The sequence below is a fragment of the Nanorana parkeri genome, unplaced genomic scaffold, assembly GCF_000935625.1.
Source record: "Nanorana parkeri isolate BGI_ZX_2015 unplaced genomic scaffold, ASM93562v1 scaffold959, whole genome shotgun sequence".
NCBI lineage: Eukaryota > Metazoa > Chordata > Amphibia > Anura > Dicroglossidae > Nanorana > Nanorana parkeri.
The window spans coordinates 568,806-580,335 of record NW_017307227.1 but is presented as its reverse complement, the minus strand read 5'-3'; the positions used below and the strand labels follow the sequence as shown (position 1 = coordinate 580,335).

Sequence of the window (11,530 nt, the reverse complement as noted above, 5' to 3'; positions counted from 1 at the left end):
ATATGCCATGGTACTAGCGATTAAATCCTTATCCTTCTCTTATATCATGCCTCCTCTTCGGGTATACCAACTTACACTATATTGCCAAAAGTATTGACACCCCCCCCCAAATCATTGAATTCAGGTATTCCAATCACCTCCATGGCCACCGGTGTATAAAATTAAGCACCTAGGCACGCAGACTGCTTCTACAAACATTTGTGAAAGAATGGGTCGCTCTCAGGAGCTCAGTGAATTCAAGCGTAATACCGTGATAGGTTGTGCAATAAGTCCATCCGTGAAATTTCCTTGCTACTAAATATTCCGCGGTCACCTGTTAGTGGTATTATAACAAAGTGGAAGCAACTGTGAACAGCAACTGAGCCACAAAGTGGTAGGCCACGTAAAATGACAGAGCGGGGTCAGCGCACAGAAGTTGCCAACTGTCTGCAGAGTCAATAGCTACAGAGTGCAATACAAAGCGCAGGATGCAGTGGTGTAAAGCATGACGCCACTGGACTCGAGAAGTGGAGACTTGTTCTTTGGAGTGACTAATCACTCTTCTCTGTCTGGCAATCCGATGGACGTGTCTGGGTTTGGCGATTGCCAGGAGTGCGGTACTTGCCTGACTGCATTGTGCCAAGTGTAAAGTTTGGTGGAGGGGGGATTATGGTGTGGGGTTGTTTTTCAGAGGTTGGGCTTGCCCCCTTAATTCTAGTGAAAGGAACTCTTAAGGCGTCAGCATACCAAGACATTCTGGACAATTTCATGCTCCCAACTTTGTGGGAACAGTTTGGGGATGGCCCCTTCCTGTTCCAACATGACTGTGCACCAGTGCACAAAGCAAGGTCCATAAAGACATGAGTGAATTTGGGGTGGAGGAACTTGACTGGCCTGCAGAGTCCTAACCTCAACCCGATAGAACACCTTTGGGATGAATTCGAGAGGAGACTGCGAGCCCGGCCTTCTCATCCAACATCAGTACCTGACCTGGAAGAATGGTCAAAGATTCCCATAGACACGCTCCTAAACGTTGTGGGCGCCTTCCCAGAAGAGTTGAAGCTGTTACAGCAGCAAAAGGTGGGCCAACTCAATATTGAACCCTACGGACTAAGACTGGGATGCCATTAAAATTTGTGCGCGTGTAAAGGCAGGCATCCCAATACTTTTGGCAATATAGTGTAGTTCCTTTCTGCTGATGCCGAAAAGGCTTTGATAGGGTGTACTGGGACTATCTTATGACCACCCTGTTGTATGTTGGTTTGAGCTCCAAGATGCTGAACTTTATTAAAAGCTCCATATTTGCATTCTATGGGCCAAAGTAAAATTTAATGGTGTACTCGAGTTTTGAACTACATAAATGGCACTCGCCAGAGCAGCCTCCCTTTCCCCTATGCTTTTTGCATTATCAATAGAACCTTTTTTGATCTTTATTAGAAATAACCCTGATATGAGGGGGATTTCAGTCAATAGGGTGGAAGATAAATAGGCAGTATATGCAGATGCTGTTCTCTTTATTAGACAAGCTCACATCTCAATATAGGCTCTTCATGAGTTTGATTTCGAACTTCAAAATTAGTTTATATAAAATCAGATATATTGAACATCACCTGAAGTTGCCTACCTTAAACACTCTCCTGTTTTATTTGGCAAACTGCATAAATGAGATACCTCGGTGTCTATTTAATCCCTACATTTTCCAATATTACTAATAATCAATTATATGCCTCTCTTGAATTTCATTAGATGTAACCTAAAGAAATAGACTAAATGATCTTATTTAATCGCTAAAGGGTAAAATCAATGTGATTAAAATTAATATTCTACCACTAATCTTAAATTCAATTCCAAACTATCCATTACACTTCCCACGTCCTTTCTTTTGCCACCCTCCATAAAATTGTCCATAAATTCATTTTGAATCACTTATAAGCAAGACTCTTCCATTTGACCTTGGTTAGGGAGAAGGACAGAGGACTAGCTCTACCCGACTTTGCTTTATACTATAAACAGGGTATTAGATTGTTTTTTTTAAATAAAAATGCCAAAATGTGGGTATCTCTAGAAAATTCTCTTATCTGCCCAACTTCTTACCACAATATGCCGGATCCCACCGGGATACAGGTACTAAGCAAAAGATACCTCTCCTCTGATAAGAGGCCACAATATCTGGAATAAGTCTTAACCATACCATTTTAGGTTTTTATAATTATACGTTAATGCCTCTACTTGGACATTCCTTCTTTCTCCCCGGCCTATCCAACCATGGATTTTTATCCTGGACCTCAGAATTCTTACTTATACCAGGTCCTGGAAGGCTCTCATTTATATACTCTTCAGCAATTACAAGATAAGTGGGGAGTTCGACCCTAGGCGTTATACAATGACATCATTGTATTTCCTCGTGCACAAACCTCTGTAAAATCCCAGATCTACATTCACTGGAAACCTTAACCCACCCTTTGTTACCTCACAATTCTATAAAATGGTTACTGCTACAAAGGACGCAACAAATACCATCTTATATTGCTCAATGGGAAGCCGATCCGTGCTCATCTTTAGAAGAGACACAAAAATGGAAACTTTTAAACTGAATGCCTCCATCTCTATCAGTGCAAAAGTCATTGAACCTTCCTATAAGATATTTGCCAGATGGTATTACACACCAGAGCGTTTGCATGCTATGCATCCCAGTGCCTCTGCAAGATGCTGGCGAGGCTGTGATGCCATTGGCACACATGTCACCCTTTGGTGGTTTTGTTCTAAGATTTCTGGCTGCAAGTTATAGATCTAATTTCTTTCATCGCTGGCAAAACTGTCCCGCTGGATCCATGATTATATTTGCTACACCTTACTGGAGGACCTATCAAAGCCTATAGATGTTTAATACTGCCTCATTTATTCAGTGCAGCAAAATCCCTCATACCCACCCACTGGATATCTCAGATTACATGTTCTGTGCAAGAATTGGATTGTAAAGTGGAGCACTTGAGATGGAGGACCGTAGACATTAAATGATCGGCCAAATATGAATCTGGCACCCGTGGGTTGAATTTAAGACTAAACCCCGATATGCATCTTTATCAACTTAGCTACTGATGCCTTAAATTTTGCCAAGTCATTGTAGACAATTTACGTATGCATTTTTCAATGACAATAGGTAGTCCTTTTTTTTTTTGAGGACTGGGCACCCGTGTCCCCACCCTTCCTCTAACCCCCCCCAATAGCTCTCCTTTCCTCTTTCATTTTATCCTATATGTAGGCATGTTTTGCGGTGCTTCGTTTAAAAAAAAAAATAGTTTGAATAGGAACGTGTCACCCTCATTCACACTAGGAAAGGCCGGCACATACAGCTCCGTGCACAGCCGTATCGCTCAGCTCCCGGGAAGGACAGGTGCTGCGTGCGATTAGTGCGCAGCCCCGGTCATTCTCTATGGGAGTAGACGGCTGTACGCCGCCCTACGCTTACCCCAAGTGCAGGTCAGTCTTTCCTGGCTTGTACTCAGACAAGATCCGTCCTGTCAGCGTACGAGTACGGGCAACCGCACGGACATGCAGGGCGGTGTATGGCCACGTACTCCATAGAGGATGGGGGCTGCTTACTAATCAGAGGCAGCACCTGTCCTTCCCAGTAGCTGAGTGATACGGCCGTGCACGCAGCTGTACGTGCCGGCCTTGTGATTGAGGGCTTCAACTCTACTGTGATATTCTCCAGATCATACATTAGAACCAAGCACAAGAAATGCATTCTATTGATAAAAATGAGCAAATAGATCCTCATTCTAAAGCAATTCTAGTAGACAGTTCCTTTGCAGACAACTGCTTGGCAATGGTTTTTTTTTTTACATTAAAATATAGTGGATACATTCTTGTAACAACCCACCTCCGACTTCCTATGGACGCCAGCAACCACCACCTGTGAAACCAGCAAAAAGAAATAAAAAAGTCAGCACTGCAGAAAAACTTCACACCACTGGGAAAAGTAACAATAAGGGAAGGGGGTTTAAAAACAAAGCGTTTTATTTTTTTCCCCAAATCTACATAACTAGGCATTTTTAAAAATATTTTAATGGTAGCAGATTTATTGTCATTAAATGCAAGTTGGAAACCTTTTTATGTCAACTTCCATTAAAACGTTGCAATTTTTACAAATACTTTTTACAGAATGGCTTTTTAAGCTTTTTTTGGCAATGTCTTTGAATAGTTTACAATCTGCTAACAGTTTATAGGTCTATTAATATTTAATACTCAGAATGTGCAGTTTACCCAGACGTCAGCAAAATAGTCAGAAATCCACTGACATTCTTGCTGCTGGCTGGTTACAATGCACAGGAAACAATTAGTGGAGAGCAGTATTAGGGAATTCTGTTACCTGGTTGGCGAAGCATGATTTACTCATCCTGAGTGTCTTGCGAGATTTTTCTTTTCTTTTTTTAAGCTTTGGCATTTGTACGATGTCCACAGCCCATGGAAACTGTCCAGTCTTTATCCCGTTAGATTACAAATAACAAGTTTATTTTGTGTCTATTATTTTTGAGAGTCTGTACAAGGCTTTTACCATGCAGCCAAACAACCCTACCATAGGAATTGACAGACTCCTAGGAAGGATAGAACTGACCTCAAATCAAGATGGAAAACCATTTTACCAGTATAAACCTCCTACATTTAGGGGAAAAAAATAAATAAAAAAAAATATTTAAAATGTGCAGACATGCCTTAGGCAGGTAACAATTACTGTTAAGCCGTCCAGCAGCTTGTTTTATACAAGTATAAAAACAAAACCCAGGGGGGTATTTTCCCACGATCATTTAAAAGGCACGCAAGGCAACTGGCAATGACTGACAATCTCACAGTGCAGTATACAGCAAAGCATGGGGAGTTTTTTTTTTTTTTTAAACAATTGACTATTGATAAATGGTTAAGAACTATTTTCTTTTTTTTTAAGTCAAACATACTGAAATATGAAGACTAAGTAGTGACAGCATTAATAAGTACACCCATGAAGATGGGTTCTTGCTATGAACACACAATATTTTGTGTGCATTTTGCCTACATATATAAAATATAGAATACAGTTATTTTACTGCTAAATTAGTAAGAGTGTCAATCAGTAAACTCCTTATAAACAGTTACAAAAAAAAAGCCAAGTAACTGCTGTACCTCCTTAACACATGTAGAACTTTAACATACAGCTTTGGTCTTCGATTTGGGGAAGCTGGGTAACCCTTAGACAGTCATCCAGAGAACATCACTAACTTATTATAATTAGAAGTACAAGAATAATTGCATTCATTTAAGCTAAAAGTAATCAAAAGATCTGTGCAGTTACCAGCTTGATCTAGACCAGACCAACAAACACTTCCTACAGTATCTTATTGTGCATATCAGTTACGTTAAATGCATTAAACTTTGGTATGCAGTTTCATTAAGGCCTTTGGTCAGATTATTTCTCCATAAAAGCTCGAATATTTTATATTTTAGAGAAATACGAGCAACGCTTCTATTTGGGAGGATTGAAATGAAGACCTTTATGGCCTACATATGTGCATTGCCCCAAGATGTACTCAGCAAATGCACATCCTGCACACAGTGCAGTGTTTAATGGATGCACAAGGAGCTAAAATTAGTTTATCTACTTACACATATACATACTTCTAAACATTATAAAATTAGAAAAGGTTTGGGATGCAAAAGCGTGCAGTTTGCTGGTTTATAGAGGCCCGTGCCATGATCCACTAACTTTCTTTTATAAAACCACATTTTATAAGCCTATCTGAGCACAGGTGAATTAAGACAACATTAACAAAAAGGATTTGTCCATAAGGTTTAATAACATAAAACAAAGCGGATTTTAATTACAAAGTCAAAGCCTGGGTTTTTAAACAGCATACAATATTACAGCTAATTGCGCTAACTCAAATAAAAAAAATGGAATATTGAAATGCAGCTTGCTTCAGGACATAATCTACAGCTAACATTGAACGTTTTGTTAGAAATCCTCAGTTTGTAACAAAGTCACTTAAAATACTATTTTAACTGCTCTTTCTTGCATGAAAAGCATTTTTAAGGGTTTTTGTTTATTTTTAAACAATGAACGTAAAATGGTTCTAAATATTCACAGATGTGGGGGGGGATTTTGTTTTTTGTTCCTCCAGTTTTAAGACAGGTCCTATTAGGAGGATTTTGGGATGGGTTAAGGGATGAAAGGGTTGAAGGAAAGGAGTCACATAGTACAGAGAATTTACTTGTGTTGTGGGTTAAGGAACAGAAGTCCTGGGACACAACATATCAGTAATAATTGTTTGGAAGAGTAGCAGTCTTAGAAGCGTCTGTATGGGTGATCTCTGTAGCTACTGCCTTTAGGAGCAGATGGAACCTTCATGGATGGCCGAGATCCATTCCAATTGTCTTGCCCTAAAAACAAGTGTACAGGGTTTAGTCAGACAAAACAAAAAAACAAAAATCGAAAAGGAAAGTGCATTACAAAAAAAGATAAAATTCCATAAAATGCCAACAGATTGTCATTTTGATTTTTTTTTAATCAAAGCGGATCACAGTTTCTACTTTTACACCTCGGTTTATAAACATTTTCCAATATGACATACGGGTAAGTAAAATCCAAAACCTACATAGTGCCATGCTTTCTTCTAAACAGGTTAGTTGCCTGAAGAGCACTTCCATAGCAGCAGATATATGCTGAGCTTATACCTTCACCTAATGTTATCTGCTGGCAGTGTAAGCATTTTATCATCTATGATCAGGTTCGCCTTAATGTGCGTCAGCTGAATTGTGCGTTTGCATGCTTTATGCTGGCAACCTTAAAATTTCAAACATATTATGACTATACAAATGTTAACCAGTTGCTGCCTGGAACAATTTCCTACTATTTGCACACACCATAATCTCTGAATTTGGATAAAAAACAGCTTAGAACCCCCAAACAATTACTTTCTGTAAAAAAAAAAAAAAAAAAAAGCTAGTTGCAATTTTTTTATGTGGCAGTTTTTGTGCAACCGTTTATCAAACCAGTATTTGTAGGCCAACATACACCAAAATGAAACTTGGTGCACAGAAACAGAATATTGTATTTGCTTTTTTATTAAGTCCACCACGTACACGCACATACAATGCAAACATGCATCAGATGCACCTATGTGCAAAAATAAAAATTGCACCACATATGTTACATATCTCAATGTATGGGAGTGAGAGCAATAATTCTAGGGCCATCAGTCACTGTTAACACTAAACTGATGAGCAGTATGTCGCTTGGAAATTTTGGGTATTGTAGTTTTTTGCGGTTTCACGCAATTAAGGCTTGGCATGTTTAGCATCAATTTACCTGACATGACCCCATCTTTTATATTTTACAAAAGAATTGGGGTTTGCCGATCTGTCAGCGAAACCCCAGCAAGCGCCGCTCGGTACAGACACCGGATCGCTTGTGCATAAACAGCAATTACCTGCTGTTTAAAACGATACCAAGTACACAGATGCAGCAGCTACCGTGTTCTTGGTATAATCACACACGCGAATGATGTGGTTAAAGCAGTTTGTGATATACACACACACACACACACACTATAATAAAGTCTGGAACCTGTAATCTGACTAGCATATACAAGACAAGAATAGACCATTTACATGGACTTCAGATTTGTTACATAAATCAAACACGCTTACCATAGCTGTCATAGGATTCTAAGCTCTCACCATGTCCATAGTCATAATACTCGGTCTCTCTGCAGAAGAAGTAAAATCAGTAAGCATTTACAATACACAATTAAACCATAAATCGTGTAATAAACACTTGCGTCAACACTTACGCTGGGCTCTGGTTGTAATAACCCTCGTAACCTTCATAGCTTTGTTCACCATAGCTGTCTTCATAACCCTGTAAAAAAACCATATTAGAACTAATACAAAAAGCTCCTGAACAAAACATCTTCACTACACAAAGATACATGTATTCTTTCACACAGAATGAGCAATACAATGCTTTAACTACCAATGTGCCCTTTTGTTGCACAGAGTGCATTACCCATAAATCCTGAAAAATGCTTTTTTCACAAATAACTGTCTGACAACAATGATTAGGGGTCTGGAGTCCAACATACAGCACAGTATACAAAGTGTAGTTTTATACAGTATAACACGCAACAGCACAGTGTAAACAAATAAGATCATTACTTCAGGCTGGGTTTACACCATTTTCCAGACCAGATCTGGAATGCAGTGCGACATGTTTTTGCCGTGATTTTACCCCTTTCCGGAGCTGTTTTTTTTATCTTAAAAATGGGCTTTCAGGTGCGTTCCATGCGTTTGATGCATTCCAGACCAAACAAAAAGGAGACGTGCAGTATTTCTGGTTTGGAACGGACTGCGCTGGTGTGAACAGAGGCCTGAAATAGCATATGGATACATTAGGATACATTTTGGGTCCAGAAACAGTCTGGTCTGGTGATCTGGATGTGGTGTGAATGGGCCCTCAGTCAGAATGTTTTCTAAACACCGCTCAATCCTGTGTAAAAAGTCAGAGGCTATATCTGGTCCCATCCCCTGTATGTCTGCCCACACTTAACTACCAACACTGCAATTACATCACGTGTGCCGAGCCTGTGGAGGGGGTTGCAAGATCGGCAGATTTAAAATTATAGCCTATAGGTGTCTGAGTCATGTCAGATGCTGGTTACTTTATGCCCATGCTCTGACTAAACCTGGGGTAAACTGGTGCCTGACCCTGGATGAGACCAAACTTGGTGACCGAGCCTGAGTGGAATGAGAAGAACCACTTTGAATAAAGCAACATAGCCACACTGTAGAATGCCATGTTGCTAAGATTACAAATCTGGGGGTGGAACGAAAGGAGTGAAAGTTTGAGCTTAGATTTAATAAAACTAGACTTGTGTCTACTTAAAAGGGGAAAAACAAAAATGGTGCCATCTACTTACATAGTCATCATAGGGCTCTGGGGCTGGAGGTGGCAAAGTAATCCTCTGAAGAGATCCACCACGTGCTCTTCCAGAAGGTGCACCCCTGCCTGCAGGTGAAGGAGCCACACTTCGGGTTACACTGGCACCACGTGTTATAGCTCCACGTCCTGGAGCTCCCCTAGGAACAAGAGAGCGTAGAGGACCAGCTCTTCCTCTGCAAAAAAATAAAGTTACATTTATCTTTCAAATTATGGGTTATATAATCTTTTTTTGCTAGTGTAAGAATACACTTTGCAGCAATTTCATTTAACATCACACAGTAAGCCACACTAAACTGTCCTTCAGAAGGCTTGGGCAATAACCAACACTTCTACAAGAAGGATTACTGTAAAAAGAGGTTAATCATAAGCTGGTAAATAAGGGACCTCTGGTAAATAAGGGACCTCCTCCATATCTCTTCCCTTTTGCCCACGGCCAGATTACTATAAAAAAGTGCACATTCCAAAACCTCTAAAAAAAAGGAAAGATCACTTAATTTACAAATCAACAAATAAGTACAAGCAAAAGAAGCCAGCCTAAAGTTTAAAAGAAATAAACGTTTAAGATACACCTGCAGTCTTAATTGCCAAGAAGCCTAAATGGAACAAATATTCTTACTGCCCATAGCATCTAGATTTGCTTATACTGCAAGGGAAAAATAGAGAACTAGGCATTTCCAACAAGTACAGTTTTTGACTTTCAGCGAATAACTGAAAAAAGTGAGCTGAACTAAAGTTAAGTAACTACCTTGCTTTTAGAAAAAGTACAAGCTTCTAATGTGGAAATTTTAGTTACCTTGCTGGCGGAGCTGCAGCAGAAGGGGGTGGGCCACCTCTGCCACGGGAAGGTCCTCCTCTTCCACCCCCACGAGGTGCTTGCTCTGGTGGGGCTCCATTCAAGTAGGACAACTCCAGAAACTGCTCCTGACAAATATCATCCATCATATCCTGTGAGTTAAAGCAAGTAAAATACAGTAAAATTTAGAGATGTCCCGATACCGTTACTAGTATCGGTATCGGGGGCCGATACAGGACATTTTCATGAGTACTTGTACTCGTGAAAATACCCTGATACATAGCGCAAATGTCGGCACTTAAATAGCTTCGGGCTGCTTGTACAAGGGATCTGACCGGATCACTTATATAGCAGCCTGCTTGTAAGCCCCCCCCCCACTAAGTGGTGTTCGGGCTCGCCCGCTCTTCTGGGGGACCCAGGACCATCGCAAAGCAGTTCAGGATGGAGAGCGAGAACGTCCTTTCTACGCTCTGCGATCAATGACAGAGGAGTGCTGTATTCACAGAGCTTCCTGTGTCATCTGCCACAAACTGAGCTGAACAGAAGATTGTGCTGTATCTTCTGTATTGGATGGCAGGCTCAAAGAGCCTTTCACCCCCGAATGATATCACATAGGGGATTGCTAGTCCCTATATGATATCAATAAAGTTGCTAGTCCCTATATGATATCAATAAAGTTAAGCAAGAGGGGAAAAAAGTAATAAAAATACAAATTTAAAAAACAAATTAAAAACAAACAACCCTGCCTTTCTCGCGCAAATAAACATGCATAGAGCATGGTGTGTGCGCACCCTTATTCCACTGTGTGCCATATTGTGGTAGTGAGGCAGCAGCGCTCTCTAAGGCCTGGTTCACAACTGGGCGTTTTACAGTGCGTTCCTACGCTCTGTAAACCGCTCAACATGTGAAAACCAATTATTGCCTATGGGCATGGTTCCCACCTGGGCGTTTTAGAGCGCGTAGGTAACGCGCTGCAAAATGCACTACGCCCAAAGTACAGGAGCTTCTTTGGGGCGTATTTGCCGCACATCCATTGGGATACAGCAAGGTAGCCCTCAGAAATGTGCGCTTGTCACGAATCGTGGTAAAAATGTGAGGCATGAAACGCGCGACAAAAGCGCATATTCGATACGCCTAGGTGTGAACACAGCCTCACACACACAATGCACATGAGAGTAAGTTCACTTTCCCAAGTAATTTGGAAAAATTGAATCACCCGCTTAAATCTGGCCAGTCTGGTGACGGGACATCCTAGTAAAATGCATACAATATACTTTAAAGAAAACTAACTGAACTTAAGTAGGCGAAAATCTCCCTCAATGCTCTGAAAACCTCTGAACCCAGAGTTTGTAAAGAGAACTGAAAGGCACGCCCTGTAACAGGACTTGAGTTCAGCAGTACTGTTTTAGAGATTATAAAAATCATACTGAAGTCTGAATGATAGCTAGACATACACATTACAACTTTTCCATACACCAGTTACTGCTTCAATCAAGAAAAATAGTTAACTCAAAATATTATACATACTGGAACCAAGAACTTCTTGACCTCCTCCATAGCATGTGCCATTCTAGTATATGCCTCACAAGGCGGGCCAAAGACTTCAATAAAAACATGTAGATCCATGTTCAAGTGACCGTATTTTGGATCACCTCCTTTCCGGAGTTCTTCCTCCTAAGACATGAAAAAAGCCATAACATTTAATACAAAAATCGAATTATATAGATTTTAAAACCCCCCGCTAAAGCGTTACCAATGCTGATGATTCTCTCTATATCTATCTA

General features: G+C 40.4%; 1 protein-coding gene across 2 annotated transcripts in view; it reads right to left on the bottom strand.

Moving 5' to 3' along the window:
- Positions 1 to 5,789: 5,789 nt before the first annotated feature.
- Positions 5,790 to 11,530, bottom strand: part of KHDRBS1 (KH RNA binding domain containing, signal transduction associated 1) — a 38,537-nt gene continuing 32,796 nt past the window's right edge. For both annotated transcript variants that reach the window (XM_018566561.1, XM_018566562.1), the window contains 6 exons: positions 11,274 to 11,420; positions 9,747 to 9,898; positions 8,931 to 9,126; positions 7,806 to 7,873; positions 7,663 to 7,721; positions 5,790 to 6,393 (listed from right to left, as the gene is read on the bottom strand). In XM_018566561.1, the coding sequence (XP_018422063.1) occupies positions 6,299 to 6,393; positions 7,663 to 7,721; positions 7,806 to 7,873; positions 8,931 to 9,126; positions 9,747 to 9,898; positions 11,274 to 11,420 (717 nt within the window). In that variant the 3' untranslated portion in view covers positions 5,790 to 6,298. The remainder of the gene's footprint in view (positions 6,394 to 7,662; positions 7,722 to 7,805; positions 7,874 to 8,930; positions 9,127 to 9,746; positions 9,899 to 11,273; positions 11,421 to 11,530) is intronic.